Source organism: Lytechinus pictus, chromosome 9 (genome assembly GCF_037042905.1).
Source record: "Lytechinus pictus isolate F3 Inbred chromosome 9, Lp3.0, whole genome shotgun sequence".
In the NCBI taxonomy this organism is placed as follows: domain Eukaryota; kingdom Metazoa; phylum Echinodermata; class Echinoidea; order Temnopleuroida; family Toxopneustidae; genus Lytechinus; species Lytechinus pictus.
In genome coordinates, this window is record NC_087253.1 from 24,968,442 (window position 1) to 24,992,283 (window position 23,842).

Below are 23,842 nucleotides of genomic sequence, written 5' to 3' on the forward strand. Positions count from 1 at the left end.
TAATTTGGGATGTCACAAAACTCGGAAAAATGGAAATCATGAACACCAATTACAATAGCGAGACATGACAAACTGGAAAGCTGCCATAGCCAAGAGGTAAATGCAATTCCATGACTATTCAAAAATTTTCCAAATTCCCTGACTTTCCATGACCACAAATTTTTCCAGGATTTGTTATGACTGTGGGAACCCTGCACTAGGTCTACCTCCCTCCCTCACCCTCCCCCCTCCCTTTTTCTTACTTCTCTTCTCTCTTCCTCACCTGATTTCCATGTATATCTCATCCCAATACCTATAAATCCCAATACACAAAATACATATCAATGACAGAATGTCAAATGGAGTCATGTTTAAGTTGCACTTTATTGTTTAAATAGTAATCTAGAAGTGTATCTATCCTCCCCAATTTATAAATTAACTTTGGCAAAAACGAAGGGGGAAATAAATCATACATTCTGATTTCAACAGAATACCTGTTTCAAAAATATGATTCAGAATGATACTACCTGCCAATAAGCTGCACGATTGTCCAATTTGAAGAACTGAATTTAAAAAAAAAATCGTCAGTTATAATATATAATAATTACTTCTTAAGCGCTTTTTCAAAAGTTACAAAGCGCTGTTACATTGAATTAGTTAGACCCAACTCTAAGTCGCACAAAGCTCTTTGTAAAACACTTCCCCCTCCCCTGCAGTCCTCTACTACAGGGAAAACAAATGATTATTACAAAGTACAACTATTGATAGCCGACAGCACTTGGCAAAGTTTTAGCTTGAATTAATAATAATATAGGGTATTTATATTGCGCACATATCCACCTTGCTAGGTGCTCAAGGCGCTCCTATATTACCCGGCTAAGCTAGGCGTTCATAGCGCACACCTTTCCTTTTTAAGGAATTACTTCCTACCGGTACCCATTTACCTCACCTGGGTTGAGTGCAGCACACTGTGGATCAATTTCTTGCTGAAGGAAATTACGCCATGGCTGGGATTCGAACCCACGACCCTCTGTTTCAAAGTCCGAAGACTAATCCACTGGGCCACAACGCTCCACGTTGTGAAAAAGCAGTGCCGATAAACTAACTTTAAAGAGAATATAAATAGAAAAACGTAAATACAGGCCTCACATGTACCACCTTCTTACACATTAAAGAGACGTACAAATATTTACACAAAACAAAGCATCACAGAGAAACTTGTGTGAAAAAACAAGGATACATGCTGCCGTACGAAGCCAGTTATATACATCATTTGCAAATGCAATATACTATTTTACATCTTTACACGTCCGTTTGGAACAACTAGAGAATTGCAATGAATATCAATAGATTGATCGATGTCTGCACAATTTTTACGACATCATTGAAGACCCTTCACTAGTACATGATTACATTGGCCACATATAAAGTAAAACTACTATCTGTACAATGACTTATAAGAAAACCAATCGCACATAGGAAAGCAACAATACTCGAACCTTAAAGCAAATACATATTCAGTAATTCTTATAAAGAAATACAATCGCATTTCATCGATCAGTATTGACAAATCCATCCATTCAGTCCAATAAATCAATGAACATCATATTCTCCACTTGATCAAGTTTCATAGAATCACGGAATCACTTTTGTTCAAATACATCAGGGCTCAAAACATAGCGAGTATTTTGCACATGTCCTCCGAGTTTTGCTCCAAAATATCTGGAAAGTTATAATTCAACATAATGAAATATACATTTGGTAAAAAGATTAGATAAAGAAATCATAACTCCTGAGTGCCTGTGTTTTCAAATCACATTGAATTTTCTTGAGCATAGTAGGAAAGATTGTACGTTCAGTGTCCATGAGTGAGTTACATACATGCCATTGTTTGTTGATATAACTACACAAGCGTCAATACACTGGGACTATAGAATAGAGATTGGGCTGAGATAATTTTAAGGTTTGCAGCATCAGATTTCTACGTTTCATTAGAATTTTTGATTGATCGGAACTTGCAAACTTCTGTTATAAGCTACTAAAATCATGTCATTTGATTGGTTGATAGCAAATTTGCCGGTGACTGCATGTGGGTTTATCTACAAATAGCAATGTTGTAAAAGCGAACAAACTCCGAAAATGGAGCATATGTTGAGAAAAGGACAGGAACTGTTACCACAATATCTAAGGGAAGAATCAAATGCGCAATAGGGATGGCACCTCTATAAATGACCGACATCAATACCATCTCGCTGGAGATATTAACAGGGTATATCATGCTCGGAGGCAACGTTTCTTTCATAGCTTTATCTGGACTCTAGGGAACTCCTTTATCAGGACAATTGACCAAAGTGACCAAGCGATAAATGTTCCTTACGTCGAAGGGCCACGTTAGAAAGACTAGCGGTCAACAATGGTAGCATCAAGGCCTTGTCCACCCAATTAGTTTCCCCACATTAAGAAATATGCAGTGTGGCCTTTGAGAGGATGTCTTCAGAGGGCATTTCTGTTGACAAGGTTCACAGTCTCTGCTTTCAAGGTTCAATGCAGAAGAAATAGAAGAATACGGCGCCCTCAACAGAGCATTGCACATCAGGAATGAAGAAGACAGGATGCACTGCAGTTCAAGCTATACAGAATGCAGGATCCGTCGTATCGTCAAAAAGAAGAACTGCCAAAGCGACAAGTGGCGCCATCGCAGGGACGTCTCGCTCAATGGGCGCGAGCGATGGTGCTTGTCACGCGGCAGTACCGGAGGAACCTGAAGAAGATGTTGATGACGAAAGCCCAGAGGTTGCGGGCGAGCTGCGAGCGGGCGATCAGGACACGCCAGATGATGACAATGAGGGCGGTGTTGAATGTCCATCGGATGTTGCGCAACCTGGAGGAATTAGATATATGAATTCATATGTTAGCAAGCGCATTTTCGTTTCAATATCAGAATAAAGCGTTGAGTCTACACTTATTCTTGCAGCATACAATCTGACTTTTGGCAAACTTAGCTCAAAGCTCTTCACAGAATGCACCAAGTGCTGGAGTTGGCAGCTCGTGCTAAATCTGAGGTGGTAATAATACTGCATCCCTTAAAAGAATCCCTCCAGATAGATGGCATTATTTAGATGCCTATTATCATCATCATAGAGGCTACAGCACATATATTATTACTTATAAAAGAAAAGTCAGACTTTCAGAACAAGATTTTTTGTTTTTAAAGGTATTGTTTAACTTTGTGAGCAGCCGATTTAAAAAATTCTCAAACCAAGATGAAACATGTGTACAAGTGCATGTATTAGAACTAATAGACCCTGAAAACAACCATTATTGAGAATGAAAAGCTAAAACTACAAGGCAAACCCCGATTTTGTAAATAGGCGTCTTATAGACGCCTAAATTTTTTTTTTTTTTTTTTTTTTTTTTTTTTTTTTCCCCGGTAATTTAGTTGATAGGCAGAAAACTGAGCGCTTAGAAACACCTGTATTAAGCGCCCTACAAATGTTATAATTATTATTATTATTATTATTAAATAGTACACATAAGTATATGGGATGAAATTAAGTTGGTGTTTTCGGTCACTTTATATTTCAATTTTTGAAGCACTGAATAATAATTTTCGAACGCAATTTTTTCTGGGCTTCATTTTTGTAACGTATCACAGACACAGGTGACAAGTGTGACCTTCTAGCTCAGATATTTTAAAAGTCAAACCAATGTTAACCAATCACTTTAATTTCCGACTTACATTCTGAGATGACTGCGTGCCGCAGGGAGGTCGTTCATATCTTCGTTGAGAACGAACTTCTTGGTACCAAGGCAGTAAGCTTCTAGGTATGACGGCCAGTGAAGGGGTCTCACATCCGTGAAATACACCTGAAAAGGTAGGCCAAAAAAAGATATATCTGTATATATTACATAGGTAATGTAGATTCGAATCAGTGATCAGATAGGTCAATACACCATCACGTGACCATAACTGCGAGGATCGCATTTGTTATATTCTAGGTTTTGACGTCACCTCAGGGAATATACTGCGTTGTATTGTCAATTGTGGCGTTATATTCACTAAGGTGACGTCACTCGCTGCATACAAGTTGCGTAACAAGGTAGTTTATTTGATGTACGCGCTAATGTAAACGCGTCGATTGCATGAAGTACGCGCTTGATGTATTTTTTTTAAAAAATCTATTATGACGTAGATGGATTAGAGCTGTTTTAATCAATAACATTTCAACTCCCCTCCGAAGCTATATTTTTCCCTCGGGATAATATTTTCCCTCAGCGCTGCGCACTTCGGGCAAAATATAATCCCTTGGGAAAAATATAACTCCGTCAGGGAGAGGAAATGTTACATTCAAACTCTAGGTAGGCAATATCTGTATAAAAGCGCACACTAATGCATATTTTGGTATCTAATCACAGCAAGCTCTGAAGGCTCATCTCAGATATGGCCCAGAGAACAGTAGTGCTACATCATCAATACTCCTTTTTTTGCATTTCAGCATTTTTAATAAAATATTTTGGTAGAGCAATGACGTAATAGCTCAAAATTGTTGGAAATCGTTCCATGGGGGCCCAAGATATCGCCTCATAAATACATCATTAGCCCCACTGGTATCGATGTATTATTGGCATGGTTCTACGACTCTATAGCGACCTATGGTCTACTATTAGTAATAACGTAATAGCTTTTATCTGGAGTTCGTTTCACCAGTGTGTCTGTCCCATTATCGTTGACTCGTTTTCAACGTACCTTCCTGTCTTCCTCGTTCATAGCGGCGGAGAGGGCTATCGTGTTCTGATTGGTCCATTCCCACGTGTTTTGGGTGAAGTATTTCAGGGTGTGCACCATCTTAGTGATCTTCTGGTTTACCTTCAGCATCCTACAGAAAAAAAAAATCAAAATCTCATTAACCTTCAGCATCCTACAGAAAAAAAAATCTCATTTACATTCAGCATCCTACAGGAAAAAAAATCTCATTTACCTTCAGCATCCTACAGGAAAAAAAAATATCATTTACCTTCAGCATCCTACAGGAAAAAAATCTCATTTACCTTCAGCATCCTACACAAAAAAATCTCATTTACCTTCAGTATCCTACACAAAAAAGTGTAATTCACCTCACAAAAAAAAAAATCACAACCTGATAATATATGTAGGGACAGTGATTTTCCGCGATCGCGGAAAACGGACGGAATTCACGGAAATTGCCTTTTGAAACGGAAAGTGGCATTTCAAACGGAAAATCACGGATAACATATTTTTGCTCAGAATACACAGAACAGCAACAGTAATTACTCCAAAATCTCAACAAAAGACGGATATTAAATGGCCACAAAACACGATCTCACTTCACTACAAAGTATGACAATCCACACATCATGACTGCTCTTGACTCCATCACTCTCGATCGTACCCTGCGGGCCTCGTCCGCGTCCCGGGTCTTGGCCGGCGGCGGGGTCGGCCGTATCGAAAACATTCACATGCAAACAACACGGTCGTGTGTTGCTGCCCTCTACGTTTGAAGATGTAACAGCACGATATTCCGGTCTTGAAATACAAAATGGCGGATAGGCTAAAGTCGTTGACTGATCGAAACGATGTCGAAAAAAAACCCAAATTATCGATAAAATTTAATTTAACAAAAAAATAATGCTAATAATGTGAAAGGTAAGGATGTATTTATGTCAAATGTCTTTGTAAAAATATTTTGTGTACCCGCATAGATCTGATTAGAGCGGATTCTACTGCGTTGTTGGTACAGTGGCGGATACAAATTTTGACCAGCGCGAGTGATATATTGCTACTGAATGGTAAACGGAATTGCCAATTTTCCATGTACACAAAGTCTATGGGGAAACGGAATTTCCGTTTTCTGACATGCTCAAACGGAATTTACGATTTTCTGAAATGGAAAAGGTAAGTTTTTGAAACGGAAAATCGCTGTCCCTATATATGACATCCCCGAAACTCCTTTTTTCATTTCTTGACAAAGGGAAATTTCCCCAAATACAAGTCCTGAAGAAATCATCTAACTGTACTAACATCCATTTTGTTTTATGCATATTGTCATAATCAACAAAGAATACTTTGTTTTTTTGCTATTTAATACCAAAATATGGAGCAATTTGCGAGGGAAGATGTGTTTATCACTTATGTTATAATCAGTATAATCAATGGATAAAGGATTTATGTAGTTTTGCTCTTATGAAGAGAAATCTTCCTGTATCACAACACCAGAAATCAGCATTTAGCTACATCTGTATATTCCAAAATAGATACTTTATCACATGATCACGAATTGACCAATCATTTATCTAGAAATACTCATGAATAGTCATAAGAGGGATATATTACAGAATAGTTACTTACATAGGTTTCTTTCCTTGTAATCTCCTGACACAATCAATGATGTAAGCTGGGATCTTAGCACCGACCATGTTAAAATACTCAAAGGCAAGTCTATTGATAAAAGAAATAAGGGCAATCGTTACAAGAAACAACTACAATAATAATAATAATGATAATGATGATGATGATGATGATAATAATGATGATGATGATGGTGATGATGGTGGTGATGATGATGATGGTGATGATGATGATTATGATAATGATGATGATTATAATAATAATAATAATAATAATAATATGATGCAACATTTATTTAGCACTTGATACATTGTTTCTAAGCGCAGTATACTATTCTGAATGAAAGTAATAGAAGAAAAATATAGAAAAAAAATTAAACTTTTGACGCCAACAAGCTGTCATAAGGGCAACTCTCTGCTCAATTCAATCTCTTTGGTCCACAGGGGTGCCTTTCATGACGAGTTCTGTCAAATTTCAAATTGCCCACTGCTAATCATATTAAGGTAAGTTACAAGTTAATTCTTACAGGGATCTTAAGGAGGATTTGATTTGTGGGTAGGTCTTTATCTATCGATAAAAAAAATGAAGGTAATAATTTCAAGATAATGAATAGAGCACACTGCTATTATAATGAGGTGAAAATTACAAAGTTATCCTACCAACAAATCAAATTCCCTTTCCAGATCCTTAGAAGTAGTGGGATTTCACAAAGCTCAATGAATTATAAAGTTATAAATGACTTCACGCACGACTGGTGACAGGATCTTAGAAGCTATATCAAAGCCAATGATAATTTGGATTATACATATCATTTCATAATAATAATAATAGTAAGTTCTTGTAGAGCGCATAACACATTATGAATAACGTCTCTATGCGCTTCCAAAGGACTTGGATATTATTACCCTGGCTGTAGCTCAAGCAGCTTTTACGCGCTCGGGTTGAGTGAAGCACAATGTGGATTTATTTCTTGCTGAAGGAAACTACGCCATGGCTGGGATTTGAACCCACGACCCTCTGTTTCAAAGTCCGGAGACTAATCCACTGGGCCACAAGGCTCCACCATTTAAAACAAGAAAGGGTCATGGTCATGCATAAAGTCAAGCATAAGTGACTAAACAAATGTATGAAGCAGACCAAAATATGAAATCAAAATTCTTAAGGACTGTGTTCTTACGGGTTCTTAGTGATTGCTGCTCTGGGTCGTCTGAACACCTTCTCCAGTGGGATCTTGTTGTAGAGATCTGGAATGATTTCTGTAATAGAAGAAAAATATAGAAATAAGATTAAACTTTTGATGCCAACAAGCTGTCAGAAGGGCAACTCTATGCTCAATTCAATCTCTTTGGTCCACAGAAAACAGGGGTGCCTTTCATGACGAGTTCTGTCAGTGATTTTCAGCGACTAATCAGATGCAAGGATTTCAGTAGCTTGTAACACCTGTAAGTGAAACCACTGACAAAAACGTTCATGAAATGCTCCTTAAAATTCGAAATGAGACTTAGAAGTTTGAATAGATACATCACGCTTTGTATAATTCGTTTAGAAAATTAAATCAACTTGGGTGAATGTTTCACTTATCAATGATCGATTTACGCAATCTAAATTGCATATTTTCTCCAATTTATGTATGGTTATAGGGTCTAAAGTTCTAACACACACAATCTTAATGCAACATGTTGATAGACATTATCCAACATTTCTACACCAGATACATGCATTTCTCTCCCTTAAATATTCTATTCTCTACATCAATTCTCTGAATAACTAAAAACAAAATTTCATGAATTATTCATGTTCAACTTACCCACATCTTTCCATTTGTTTGGATTAACAGGACTGGTGACCAAGTTGTAGACTGGAATGGTAGCAGGTCTGTGTATGATATAAACATATGAATTGGGTTACCAGTCTTTTCTTCATTGTACTATCAAACATTCTTTGGATTATTAACAGGACTGGTGACCAAGTTGCAGACTGTGATAGTAGGTATGTGTATGATATGAACAAATGAATTGGGTTACCAATCTTTCCTTTATTGTATAGATCAATATGAGGCTGTTCTCACTACATTCCTAAAACTAGTTTAGTGGAAACTACTTTAACCCGTAGTGAGAACGGTCGAAGCAGTCTTGGAAGCGATCTTCCAAACCAGTTTGGAAAACCACCTCGCGATGTAGTTTTCAAGATCGCTTTGCCTCATTAAACTGGTTTTAGCGTAAGTGAGGACACAACCGTTCTTCGGGAAGCGATCTTCGCACATTTTGAGCGCGCTACTCCACACAACAGGTGTAGAATGCCTATGCTGCGGTTTCGAATTTCGCGTGAAACGTGTCAACCCACTGAGAGCGTTTCCATAGCAACAAGAGCGTTTTACGTGAAGTGATTTAGAAAACCACTTTCGTGTGATCAAGTGGGAACGCTAGCAAAGCGATCTTCCAAACTGGTTTCCTGAATCGGTTTCCAGTAAACTAGTTTTAGAAAGCGTAATGAGAACGGCCTCTATTAGAATTAAGAGGACTGGTATAACCAAGATGTAGATTGCTGGCAGGTCTGTGTTTAACATGAGTATATAATTAGGTTACCAGTCTTTTTTTTTAATTATAGAGCCTTATTTGAATTAACCTGACTGGTAACCAAGTTATAAACTGGAACAGTTGGAGATGTGAAAAAGGGAATTTTGATGAACTTACTTATGGATCCCTGTATGCCACGTTGCTCCGATCATTGCATTTGCTACGAAATCAACGGGAGAGATGTCAACAACAGCCTCGGCATCACCAATCATCGTTCTCAGCAAGCCTTTGCCAACCTGCAAGAATTGTTTCAATATTAAAGTTTGAAGTTTGTACAAATATAAAATCCAAGCAACAAAATTGAAGAAAATAAAAATGGCTGATTATAGTCAAAAATAGAATGAAGTTTGACCTTCATGTATTTCATTTGATTATTCTTTTTATCATTTAATGTTAAAGGGTATCCCATTCAATAATAATAATAATAATAAAACATTGCTTATAGAGCGAATATAACGATGATAAAATCATGTCTCTATGCGCTTTAGAAAGAAGAATAGAAAGAATGGAGAAGAAAGAAAAGCCTGTTCACGGGAGCAAATATATAATCAATTAATAGGTACATGTATATCTTATTTTACAAAAAGGAATGTCTTCAAAAGGGACTTAAAGGATTCTACATTATTAGCTTGTTTAACAATATCAGGTAATTTATTCCAAAGTTCAGCAGAGGACATTTTGAATGAACGAGCGCCGTAGAATTCTCGCTACCCCAAATAGGAACAAAAATCTCATAATGCGCGAGACGAGATAATTTTCACTCCGTCGGGTCGTCATCACCACTTCCGGTTTAGAGTCATGCTCGCGCGAGGTTCGCGATACTGAGTTTTCCACCACGCTGAAATCGATGCCAATCAGCGTAATATGTACAGAGTATAATACTTTTTCTTACATTTGGTCAGTTTTGATTCCATTTGAATTATAAATAAAAATAAAATATATATTTCACGTGAGTATAATTTTTATTCATGTTTTTATTTGGTTATAAAAAAATCAAACAAATAATGAATATCTTAAAATTTTGCATTTAGCGACCGGCCTGACATCACGATTGTATTCAACTGGACACTAAATATATTCAGCATTCATTTCGTTCAATTTTTCGTCGACCACAAAATGGATAAAAATCAGTTTCGGAACTTAAAAAAATCTTAACTGACAGATGAATACCGTGCAATGGAAAGCGTCAGGCAGAATTAGTGACTTTAGCAGAAAAGGCTGTAAAACTGTTAGTGAAAGAGAGGGTTGTGATCACGAACTTTCCGAGCGAAAGCTACGTTGTGTTGTTGTGCATGACGGCACTGTTGATCTAAATGGCAAAACAGTGCGTTGGACTTCCGAACAGGAAGTTGTAATACCGAAAAAGCTATCCCATAATGCAATGCACGTTACAGGGATTTTCCTGGATCTCGGCGAAATCGCTATTTGGGGTAGCGAGAATTGAGTGTTAATTTTGGGAACTACAAGGAGAGATTTGTTTTTTCATCTTAATTTTCTTTGGGGTACATACTGTTCAATGAGTTCTTTGAGATAGAATGACGATTGACCATGTAAGCATTGGTATGTTAGAATTGGGTTTCCAATAGGAACTCTTAACCAATGATTTTGTATAATAAATGAGTTTTGCCTTAATATATTAAACCAAGTTTTTTTTTGAAGAATTTATGACAATGATGGTTAAATTTGGTAAATACACAAATCCATTTTTTTTTTGCTTCACAAGGGAAATTGTCTCTGATAAATTTTTGTTTACTTACAGCAATAAAGACTCCACTTGGTCCATTGAAGTTATCGATCCATCCCTGAAAAAATGAAAATAAAATGAGGATACTAAATAAATATATGATAAAGTGACTGATTCCCAAGCATGATGCAGACTGCAAATTTGGTAAAACAGATAATGCAATGATTGCAATTTCATTAAAAGATGTAAGAAAATGATGTTATATATCTCAACATTGTGTGCGAGTGTGTAAGCAAATTTCTACAGACATGTATCAATCAGATATGATGATAAATATGTCTTAGGCCTTCCTTTAACGTCACCATCCCAAAGACAAGACCAGGGTTTGAACTCGAAATTCTGCTTAAATTTGTAACTTCCTCATGCAGTTGGATTACAGGTACAGGCCACAATTCTGGTTTAACAGTGTTCAACAGTGCCAATTTAAGTCACAAAAGTCTTTTTTTTTACATTTCAAGTATTCTACAGAAATTTTAAAATCATGCTTACAGGGAAAGGCTCTTTCCACGATGCTCCAACGATGGACGGCCTTGTGATGCAAATTGGCAACCCCTTTCCCTCTTCCATGACGACATACTCCGCAAGAGCCTTGGAGAAGGTGTATGTGTTTGGTCTCTTGCCCAAGAGTTTAGGGGTCAACGTCTGGATCATATCTTCCGACATCCATCTAGAACATTAATAATAAATGCCGTTTGTGGTAACAATTTAATAGTAATAATAATATAGGTGTATTTAACCAGGGAAGCCACTTCAGTTCTGAAAACTGTTCTCCCAGCAGGCCCTGCTATTATTATTACCCGGCTTTAGCTGGGCTGCCTAGGCGTTCAAAGCATTCAAGGAATTTCTTCCTACCGGGTACCCATTCACCTCACCTGGGTCGAGTGCAGCACAATAACCCCATGGATGCGATTCCAACCCACGACCCTCTGTTTCAAAGTCAGAAGACTAATCCACTGGGCCACAACGCTCCATCTTGAGTTTGTAATGATGAGGTTGATAGGAATCCAGTAAATGACCATTAAAGAGTTTGTTGGTACAATTAGAAGATATATGCCACATGATTCTTGTAGAGAATGTGTAACCAGCACACGACACTGGCACTGGTCCGACGGTCCCAGACAGCAAAAATTGCTGTCGGGCCAGTAACTTTTCAGAAATAGCCAGATTTACTGGTCCAACATGACCAGTATAAAATATATCAAACTGATACAAATGACATTTTCTCCTCTTTTGTGAATCAAAAAATTGCTCTGTTATCTTTAAGAATGGCTCTCCAAAATTGAGAAATGGCACTTGTGAAATATTTTCTGTGAGTGTACTGTTTGTTGTATGTTTTTATTTTTTGAGGGGGGGGGGGGCAATAAAATTAAGACAGCAAAATAAACTCAAGTTTTTTTTATGTTTTCCTTCATTTTGGGGGACCAGTATATCTTAGGTTCGGACCAGTAAAAAAGGGAAAAACAGGGTATGTACTCGTCCGACATGAACTGGTTGGACCAGTAGAAAAAAAGGGTTAGGGTGGAGCCCTGGTGCAACTACTGAGAAGTGGACAAAATAAGCACAGCATTCTAGCCAGGTGTCAAGGGAGCGTTTCATGAAAGGACTTGTCGGACATTTTATCCGACAGTTACCACAGGAACAGTCCTCCTCAGCCAATCAAAATCAAGGAAAGTAGTCAGATCTGGCAACTTGTCAAACAAAAATAAAACATAGTCCCACCTGTGCTTATCTGTGTTGGTGCCCTTCATTTTTCAGCTTATTTCAGAGAGTTAAGGCGACCGCACACCTTACGATTGGTCTGCGACTCGTTTTTTTTAATAAAACGTAGCAGAATTTGATGCTAATATTGAGGCTTGGAATATCTTACTGTGTAATGTTCGAAATAATCGTACGAAAACCTATGTTCAAATCTGTGACTATGCTATCATCCTTCTTAGAATAAAATCAAATTTAATATCTAGTCTTAATGACGTCACAGCAGTCGTACGATTGGCTACGATTTGAAACAAATTTGGCCTTTACTCCAAATTAAAGGCTTGCAATCTTTCAAAATGGTTATATTAGTATTCTTTCAATTAATTTTAACCTCAAATAAAGTGATATGTTTCATTCACATTTTCAGAAAATGAGCAAAATGCGATTTGTTCCAAAATCGGATCGCGAAAAGTCGTAAGGTGTGCGGTGGCCTTTAGTGGAAATGAGCCAGATCAAGATCAGTGATGATATGGAGACAATAAACCTTCATTTCACAGAATTTCTCATGAAATATTTCATTGTTGCAATTACAGTTACTGAGCTTTAAATGCTCATCAAGGTGGCTTTTTTTTTTGTCATTTGGTAGGGATACTATTTGCCTTTTAAAGGAGACTTCAATATTCAAAAGTTCAGAGAGCACATGTGTATATTTGATTTCATGATTTCACAGAGTTCATTTCATGCAAATGAACCAGATCTAGATCGATGATGATATGGTGACAATTAACCTTCATTTTAAAGAATTTCGCATGAAATGATTATTTGCTGCAACTACACTTGCTAAGTGCTTAGTTTTAAAACGCTCATGGTGTTTGTTTTTTGTTTTGTTTTGCTTTTGCTTTTTTTGTAGTGAAAGTTGGTAGGGATCCTATTTGCCTTTAAAGGAAACTTAACATATCCAAAAGTTCAGAGAGCGTCGACTTACTCTACGGCATCCAAGATCTTGTATGGGTCGATGGGAGGGGGGTAGACAACTTCTTCTATTCTTGATCGGTCGCAGTTGGCATAGGCGGTTGATACATGTTGAAGAACCTGCAAAATATTTTAAAATAGTATGAATAATCCATCAGATTATAGATTGTGGGGTGTTACTCCAACTGGCCTGAAAACCTCAAAATCATCACATTTTTTTCATTATCTGACGGAGAAGTGCATTGATTTGGAAAAGTAGAGAGTTTATTGATTTCATATTTCAAGATCCAAAACGGCAAATTTCGACAAAAAAACGATGGGAAATCACATGATGTAACGTTCAATCAGTAAAAAGAGGCAGGGATTTATCCTGACAAGTGGAACAAAAAGGATCTTTAAAACCCAATGAACAATATTTTCATGGACTTGTAAAACCATTGTTTCAAAACCGTTTCACTTGAAGGAATACAGAAAAATATGTATTACTACATATAGAATGGGTCAATATGCATACTTGTGCAATGTTACCCCACTCATAAACAATAACATTATAGAGAAAAATGAATGAAAAGATTGGTCAGCTTGCATGTTGGTAGAATATTTGTAACTCCTGCACTCATAAACATTGAGTAGTTGATACTGGTACTTGACATTAATATCTTCAATATTTCAATTATCGCACTGATAAACAGTAAATATTGTATATTATCACCCGTATCAGACATCTGAGCTGGTCATTTACAAAACCGTATTTCCCTGTATTTTATTATTATCAGGAAGGGATAGGTATATTGTTTGTATTTTCTTCGGTTTCAATGAGGCGGCATGCCCGTATTGACTTTGCATGCAGAGACGACGCAAAATATACCTTTGTATTTTCCCTGGTCTCACATCCGGGCCTTTGAGGATGCGAATGAAGTGATACGCTTCATAATGTTCCGCGCACCAACGATCTACGTCATAATAAAGACAACGCTGGATCTGGGCGCTTGCAAGTACGTCATAATGGTAAAGTGCAGAGCCTAGACACTGATATTATCATGATTTTTGCTCTAGATATCTGATTTGGATGATAATAAAAATATTGACTGCCCTTCTTTCAGGGAACATCAACTATATTGCCCTTAAAAGACCCATATTGTCCTCGTCTAAAGACTCGGGCCAATATGATTCTTTTGCTGGCAATATATTTGATGTTCCCCTCAAGACCAGTCAATATTATATAATTATTGACTTACCAATAATTTCTTCATTCCTCTGCTCAACTGAAGGATCTTTTTGGTGGCGTGTACGTTCAGACGGAGGGATAGTCTGGGAAGAGCAACAAATGGTAAAATATTCAATCAAATTATTTTCTGAATGAATCCCATGCACCATCTTCCCTAGACCATTTGTTGTATAGTCTCGATCTCTTCCCCTATTCAGATTTAGATTCAGATTCATTTATTATTGATCCATGATAAAATACATAGAAATTTGGCCTCCACTGGCTGTACATACAAATGATATAAAGTATACAAACACAAACGACATATACATTGGGCGAATATATTGAGAAAAAAAATATATATACATAAACAATTCAAAACAGATATTGCAATACAACATAGAAGGGAGATGTCAAATAATTTACCCATGCATTAAAGACAAAGAGTGAGAAACGGCTGAGAGTTAGATGGAAGAGACCATGCAAGCAAGAGAAAGAATTAGTTGGATAGAAACAAAAGTGGACACATACCGCCTCAATCACAAGAATCCCCGTTAAATTACGAGAACTTTTTTAGGCTGAAAAATACCCATCAAGCCAGAGATCTGGCAGGCTTTGTGTGGCAAGTGAAACTTAAGAATTTCCGCCCCCCCCCCTATTATTTGACCTTTTCCTTCAACCTCTTGCGCACTTCCCCAAATTTGGGAAAACTTGCTATTGTGGTATTTGCTATCATGGAAAAGGGGTTCAGAAGTTGAACAAAGTTAAGGTCTCTGTATAGTTTTATATAATGGCAAACTCACCATAAATCATTTATAAATGTTGATTTTTTACCAGCGAGACCTACATTGTATATCTATCTATTACAATTTGTGAATAAATAATGGTGATTATTTCAATTCCATCAGTTAATGAAAATATAACAGAATTTGTTCTCGCACACCTACGAAAGTGTGTAAATTACACAAGAAATTGCCATACCAGTTTTATGGTAGGATTTCACAATTTCTTAACAATTGACTCAATGACACAGTCGACAAAGTGACTCGCTGGCCTAGCTTTCAAAGTGACTTCCAAGGTATTACAGAAAAGAGCAAATAGTCCGGCTGACTAAGGCTGATTAAAATCCACCAGATAACCCCTGGCTGATAAAGTGATAACAAAGATGAACTAATTAAACCCTAAACTCAATGCTTTATCTCTTCAAGCCTATACTACTGTATTGGGGGATGTTTCACAAAGATTTAAGAATGATTTAGAATCACACTTAAATGCCGACGCGTACATAATATGCAATGCGCTATCTATTGATCAACAAACTAGTGCATGTTTTCTTGGCATGATGTGACCAATGGGGTCATGCCTTTTATAACGCACAAAACAGACATTTAAGTGCAACTCTAAGATTTAAGTGCAACTTTAAGTCAAACTTAAATCTTTGTGAAACACCACCCTGGTCTAAAATAATAATGTGCTCATAAGGGAACAATTTTGCTTCCCAAAATTTTGGTCATAAGTGAAAAGCTTTCAACTAATGTACAAAAATCTGTTCCACAAAGATTTTTTTTGTGTAGCAATTTTTAAAAGATATGGAGCAAATTATTATGCAATACTAGGAAATTATTCCCTGCATGCTGATTTAAATGTAATCCTTGCACACGTGAGAACATGCGCCGTTTCCCAATGGCTTTCCGTAGAGAACCTTGTTTCATTTTCCAACAGACAAGTGCCAGCCATTGGGGCGGACCTTCATTAGTCTGGTGTATTTTTTTAGAGTAATCATGTGACATTAATTCTTACATAACTAGTGGTTAATGATTGATTAAATTGGGTAGAACTTGGTTTTTATCTGAGGTATACTAAACAAACACATATATGGAGATATGCATAGTGAATAGATCTGTGGCACGATATGTGGAATTGAATAAGACTTGTATGGTTGGAACGACCATCGAACATGAGATGGGACAAAAGTAGACATCACTTTTCTACTAGGCTTCATAAAGTATTGCCAAGGAATGGTGAACAACTTGGGAGTGTTTCATAAAGAATCTGTTATAAATGATTTTCACTGACAAATTTGCTCTGAGCCAATCAGATGCAAGGATTTCAGTAGCTTATAACAAGAAACCAGTGAAAAATCACTGTTTGTTTCATGGTAAGCTCCCCCGTATTCAGATAACTATTAGCATGCATTCAACGCATATTTTATGCAAGGAATCATTTTCATGGTATCAATGCATGTTCAATGCAGGGAACAATATTCCATGAATGGCATTGCCATATGCTATGCATTTTTTATGATTGCTGCACAAAATTCTGTTTATATGTTGCAGAATTAAATGGATTCTACCACATCATAAGTTTTTCCAATTTTTCAATTGAATTTGAAAATCAAATGATTCCCTTGATACATGTATGTGTTATGTCTGTATGGTGTCAAAACTGTAAACACGGGCAGAGCAGCGATAATTTAACCAGTTTTCTCCAAGGCCACATACATGTACATGTACTGGTACATAAACATGTACATATGTATAGAACTTTGATTTAAAAAAAAAGCATAAGCACAAAGTACTAAATATGTACAATAAAAATTGATTTGCCTACTCCTTATCACAAGCATAGATCTATCAGACATTCAGACTTGAGAGTTTAATGTTTGTATTGGTCTATCAAGTACATAATGTAAATGTACATGTATGCATGTACTACATGTATGTACTAGTATTTGAGAGACATTGTAGAATAGCCTACAAAGGCAAACATTCAGTCTTGTAGCACATCTTTGGACCCTGTCTTACAAAGAACTGTGATAGATTCAAATCAAACTCAAATTGCGATTGATCTCAAATTCCTATCTCTTCACTACACAAATTAGGATCAAATGCAATTTCAGTTTGATTTGGAATTTAAATCTATTGCAACTCTTTGTAAGATGGGGTATAGGAATTCTCTCCCTAGCACTTTCATATCGCAAAATAATCCTGGACTTTTCAAAACACAACTTATTCTCTTTAATGAAGCTTTCAATTATAATAGTATTCCTTGTACTTAAGCCATAAGTAATTGATTAATGTTGTTATATGAAATAATGAAGTAATTAATGAATTAAGTGTAATATTTCCTCTGTTCAAATTTATAATGTATAATATTATTTCTGGAAAGTGCAGGTCAACATTCTTATTGTAGGTGATAGTGTTAAAACCTTTCTCAATGAATTTTAAATAATCATCTATCATTTATCAAATTTACACAACTCAATCTTGTAATCTACAAGTCGGTGACATTTAATCTGTCATTCTTGCACAGACTCGCGGCATGTTCTCAGACTAAACTCTTTCACATCATGATAACCTTTTTTCCTTGACATTACATTTTCATTGTCTACACCGCTTGAGCAATAAAAGGTGAATACAAGAATTGATTATGATATTGAAATTGAAAAGTAAATATTTGGTTTGCAATCATCTGATGGCTAAAGGTCATGTGCCAAACTTTTTTTTAAGTGTAAAGTTTGTGGCTGTCAATGTTCAAGTCAGGAAGTACACACTGTATATGTTTCTAGTGTGGATGAATATCTTGCTGTATTATTGTTCGTTGGAAGACAGGCTTGTTTTAATTCAAGAACTACCACTATACTTTAAATAAACCAATATTTATGTTTATGATACAGGCCTATGTAATTATGTGTATTCAATAAAATGTAAATTAATCCCTCAAATCAGAAAGTCTAAAAACCATTTCTGATAGGAAGCACTCCTTCCTATCCCTCTCCCAAGAAAAAAAGGGAACAAATTGCTATCCCTCAAGAAATATAAAAGACCAAAAAAATTGGACCCCCCCCCCCCAAAAAAAAAAGAGAGATTGGTTACATGTATATCGTAATGAGACGAACACACAGTTAGGAATAAAGTATGATGTCTAATGGTACTTACGATAGTTTTTCATCGAATCTGACTGTAGCTGCAACGTGAAACACAAGCTCTGTCTCTTCCTGCAGTGTCCTGATGTCTTCTTCTTTTAGCGCTAGGTCAGGTTCGGTGAGGTCACTCTCGATTGGGATGAGCTTTGACTGGAAATCTGGTTGTGCTTCCCGGACTTTGTCAAACAACTGTGAATCAGAAAGAAATATTGATAATTCAATGTATTAAAGCAAAAGTGACATCTATACAAACATCAATAGTAATGAAGTGTAAACTACACAATCTCTCGGTTTCAGGAAAATTACAATGTCTTCTTTACCAGAACTACAAAAGGAACCATTATCTATAAAAGCCTGAGTCAGAAAAGGAACAAGGCATTATTTATTTCATTTTCATTTTCTATCTATAGCGTTCAGAGCTAGGAAGGCAAACTTCCCAATATATGTACATTAAACATCAACTGTGATAGTCTGTGACCACTACACTGAGACATCAATGATTTTACAATCCAATGTACGAAGTTGCACGAACTCAAATGTTACAACTTACAACATATTCGCAATAATTGGTTGAAGTAGAACTTTTTTCCAGTCGACAAAAAGTCATGAATAAAATCAAATTAAGTGGTAAATGCAATTGGGGCTTGGCTGTGCATGCACAAAACTTACCAATAAATTGATTGAAAAAAAGTGTTTAAAGTTGGATTGCCTTGACCACTAGTCTTAATGTACAATTAATCACATGATCGGTCGGGAAGCTCTGTGTCGCAGCATCCTGGTTTTTAATTTACAACCCACTCACCATGCCTGAAGTGATCTCGTCAATACGGGCAGCGGCCCTCTGGCCAGACTTCGGTCTGACGAGGAGGAAGACTTTTCTGATGTCCGGGCAGCAGCGGAGGAGCTTCTCCAGCATCACCTTGCCGATGAAACCGGTGGCGCCGGTGATCATCAGGGTCTTGCCGGCGTAGAAGTCGCCGACAGAGCAATACGCCATGCTGGAAGGTGGACTACTCAGCTTCTGGAGGAAGAATAAAGCGAAAAAATAGTTTTACAAGGAGGAAAGATGGTTCAAAAGCTCCATCTCTGACTGATTGAAACCATGATAAAGATCGATTTTGATTCTATTACACTGAAAAGGGTAAAGTCCTCAGCCTCATCAGTCATGTCGGTCTGCACTGTGGGATAGCTTTTGATACACTGAGTGTATGAATCCATATGGAAGTATTACAACTCATAGTGCTTTACTACACACGCATAAATTCATAATACCAAAAGAACACACCGGAATGATTTATTCTAGATCTCAGATTTGTTTTATTTATCAAAATAAATATTAATGTACATTAACAAATCATTATAGAGCGGAGAAACAGAGCAAGTAAGGAAATATTTATAAGAGCATTAAGTAATGTATTCCTGTTAAAAAGACTGGTATAAAATGTAAATGCCTCTTTCAATAAGTTTACTGCATTCAAGTTGCCAGATTCATCACGGATGCAGGAGGAGGACACTATTTCCAAATGAAAATCAATCAAAATACAAGTCAGTATATAATATACTGGTACCTACATGTATTACAATGATTATTTTGTTTTTTAATTACAAATTTACATTTACATTTCACATATATACGGCCATGAACTCGCCCCATTTACGTCGCCCACATCCGATGATAGCACTTTGAAAATATTCATCCAATAGATCTTTACAAAAGTATACTTTTTCAGAAAGGAAATTTCACAAGGATTCTAAAAATGGCATAAAAAATGAGGTAGATTGAACTGCTCACATTTTATGAGTGAAAATTGTTAACTTTTTAGGACCCCAAAATACTTTATTTCAGACATCCATATCTTTTTCTATTTTCCCATACCATTAATTACTAACCACTTTTAACCAGATAGGCCTATGTATTGCTCAGAAAATTCCCTTTAAAATGATATATTACTCACCTTAAACTTTAAAATGAGACCAAAATTAAGACTCGAGCCCCCTGTATACCAAAGTTATTCACGTTTAAAATATGAACCGTGTCTCTCCCATAGATTGTGTGTATACCATTTCCCCCTCCTCAGCTTCCCCCTATACTACCCTCGACATAAATCATTCCAACAGTCACAGTGTCATGAATTTATAAGCTATTGTGCTCATTTTTCAGACATGATAAAGTATACATTTAGCTTAAAAATGATACCAATTTCATTACCTCTCCTTTCATATGAGATATCGTATCTTAAACTGAATGAAAAAAAACAGAAAAAGCATAACAAAACCAACTTTTTGTGGGGCGAGTTCAAGACGCATTGGCCATACATCATACACGACAAACCCAGACTGCTGAAATCAGATAATGCTTAGAAATGCTCTGTAGTAAACTCAGTATATTCACACTCATACAACTGCCTTTACCACTTCAATGAATTATCACACATGTGTACACCTCTAAGTCTAATGCAAATATTTGATATCTTTTAAGGAGAAGATTATACATGTATGTACCAGCTAAGAACCATGTAGCAAGTCATGAAGGAAAAAAACAACTGCCCAAATTCACAAGAACACAGCAATAGAACTTAAGACTAGAGAACCGATCAATGTGGAGCGTTGTGGCCCAGTGGATTAGTCTTCTGACTTTGAAACAGAGGGTCGTGGGTTCGAATCCCATCCATGGCGTAATTTCCTTCAGCAAGAAATTCATCCACATTGTGCTGCACTCAACCCAGGTGAGGTGAATGGGTACCTGGCAGGAATTTATTCCTTGAAATGCGTGTGCGCTGTATTCTTAGTAATTACGGCCTGCCAAGCTACAGCTGGGGTAATAATATCCAAGTCCTTTGGAAGCGCATAGAGACATTATTCATAATGTGATATGCGCTATACAAGAACTGTATATTATTATTAATATTCGTGTGTAGTGTGAGTATCAAAATTAAAACATATGGAAGCTTGTTTGAAAATCAAAAACATACAAATCAAGGCCCCGTCTTACGAAGAGTTACGGTCGACTCGACCAACCTCAACTGTACAGAAACCCTTCAATGTCTTAATTTTTTTTTTAAATGTCCTTTATAAACAAAGAGGAGTACACTGAATTAATAAAAAATACAATGAATGTATGAATATAAATCAAATCAAGAAAATATTTTGATCAAACATGCATTTTAGATGTTGACGTTGCTGGCCATCCATAGTTGTGGTTGATCGGATCAATCGTAACTCTTTGGAAGACGGAGCCCAGACCTCACATCTACAGCATGCATTTTTGTCAAGTTTACAAAGGAGCAAGATCTATGTCTTTAATGGATCTACCTCTGTAAAAATAGGACCTGTGCTAATGTCACGCGCTGCACACACTCACTCAAATGAAAAAAATTATCTGGAATAACTGACAAAGACCAAAATGTAAAACAGCATTATTCAATTCAATCTCACCATAGCATAAGCATCGTTTGTGACGTCAATCACACCACCTGAACCCGATGAATGTTCTCCATCTAGTGGAGCACAGATAGGACCGTTATCGTCAAAGCACGGCATTGTGGGTAACTAGACTTTACACTCGTCTGACGGCACAGAAGACAAACGTCGTTATGGTATTTTAAAAAAAGATGGTATCTGTCAAATAATTCAAACTCGTATAAGATGAAATTGTAGCGAAGTTAGAGATGTAGTATCCTGGCTCAAATGGCTAGGTGAAGCAAGAAGTTGTCTGTTCGGAGATTGAGTTGGTTCTAATGATGATAGGACAGTTGCGGTTCTATTTAAGCTCTTTTAGCGTCGCTTATCATGGCTTTGACCTGATTTCAAGAAGACCTGATAAGTTAAGTCCGTGTTTCTAAGGTAACGGAAAAGCTTGCAGTTCCACAATCTGCCTTCAATCCAAACACTCTGTCAAAGAAACACTGCCTCTCATTGGTCAATATTTGCAGCGGAACTTCCGGGGACTAATCACGGGCCAATGACGTCTGTTCTTGCTGAATTCTGATTTGGTTCTTTGAAAATCCTTCATTACAATATTTAATCACAAATCTACTTACTTAATTCTTTATGTAACCACCGACTTAGGACTATTTACTCCATGGTTTTCGTAAGTGCAAAGTTATACTGTGTCAAAGATTGCAAAAACTAACAAATCACCATGAGAGGCTAAAAGTAGCACAACTTGACTAAATTTAGCAACTGGATTACCCTATCTCTTTGATTGATTTTAAATTTGAGGGTTTTTGTTTACTGATTGGACTTTAAATAGCACTGATATTACTATTTTGGGATAGCAAATACTAACAATTTACCACATACCTTGATTTAACTTCGGTTTAATTGATAATGATTCTAAATTGATGGAAAATATCCGTTAGAGAAATCAGATAACATTATCACTGACGTGGGATGCCATGCTTCATCAAAACATCCATCATCAGTTAATTCAATTATGTTGACTGTTATTTACATTGCCCATACGTCAGAAGCAACTGTTAACTTTGGTAAGCAATTAACAACAAAAACGCACACTACTCTTGTCACATGAAACGCCCACAGATTCCAAGTTATATCCATAGCTTACTTCTATTTGAATATTTAATTTGCTCTAATCAAAACAGTTTTATGAAGAAACAAAGATGGGAAAAATTGGATCAACCGTCCTTGCCGTTTACAGCCATTGTAGTATTTGCATATTTCAGGTGAGTACTTCATGATACACATAGTCAGTGTCTTTTACAAACTGTACTTTATAAGCTACTGCAAATCCTTGCACCTGATTGGCTGAGACTGAGAGCCAATTAAAATAGTGCTAATAATTGACAAATCTTTTCATGATACACTCCCCAGGCTAACGACATATTATATAAGGAGTGTTGGCACTAACTGTTCAATATTATGTGCATTTATTATAAGTCGAGATGTTGTTTCTAGAAACCTAGAACCTTTAAATCAGCGCTCCAAAAAGCCCTATAAAGTAAAACCAGAGCCTTAATCTGGTGACCGCACATGACACACCTCCAGTTTAAACATCTTCATGGAGTCTTTTGGAGCAAGGCAGGTCATGCATGCAATGTACTTTGCAAAAACATCTCACAAGTTCCATCCTCTTCCCCTCATGCTCCCTGGAACTGCCCTTCTCTTCCACAGCACAGGTCTCTCCTCTGATGGAAATCTGTCACGTAAAATTGTGGCTGGGATGGGGCTGGGCATTAAATCTAAATGAAATGATGAATTACAACTTAAGACACTCGTCTTGTCTTGTCTTTCTGTTAATGCCCACAATTATTATATTGATTATTATGGCATATGAACATCAAGATTGACTTGACCTGAATTTTGCCGGGACCGGCAGGTGCAATACACAGGGTGAACACCCTACTCTTTGACGAAT

At 36.8% G+C, this 23,842-nt stretch overlaps 1 protein-coding gene across 4 annotated transcripts in view; it reads right to left on the reverse strand.

The window, feature by feature from the left end:
- Positions 1–344: 344 nt before the first annotated feature.
- Positions 345–23,842, reverse strand: part of LOC129268092 (fatty acyl-CoA reductase 1-like) — a 28,383-nt gene continuing 4,885 nt past the window's right edge. Inside the window, exons 1-14 of one of the 4 annotated variants that reach the window (XM_064104965.1) lie at positions 21,901–22,361; positions 19,268–19,486; positions 18,479–18,654; positions 14,572–14,644; positions 13,347–13,453; positions 11,156–11,333; positions 10,680–10,724; positions 9,040–9,158; positions 8,154–8,221; positions 7,524–7,602; positions 6,347–6,436; positions 4,727–4,856; positions 3,719–3,846; positions 345–2,860 (exon numbers count right to left, since the gene is read on the reverse strand). In XM_064104965.1, the coding sequence (XP_063961035.1) occupies positions 2,692–2,860; positions 3,719–3,846; positions 4,727–4,856; positions 6,347–6,436; positions 7,524–7,602; positions 8,154–8,221; positions 9,040–9,158; positions 10,680–10,724; positions 11,156–11,333; positions 13,347–13,453; positions 14,572–14,644; positions 18,479–18,654; positions 19,268–19,486; positions 21,901–22,005 (1,686 nt within the window). In that variant the 5' untranslated portion in view covers positions 22,006–22,361 and the 3' untranslated portion in view covers positions 345–2,691. Of the gene's footprint in view, positions 2,861–3,718; positions 3,847–4,726; positions 4,857–6,346; positions 6,437–7,523; positions 7,603–8,153; positions 8,222–9,039; positions 9,159–10,679; positions 10,725–11,155; positions 11,334–13,346; positions 13,454–14,571; positions 14,645–18,478; positions 18,655–19,267; positions 19,487–21,900; positions 22,362–23,842 lie in introns of those variants that run through there. The other 3 variants (XM_064104966.1, XM_054905676.2, XM_064104967.1) reach the window with 3 other exon arrangements.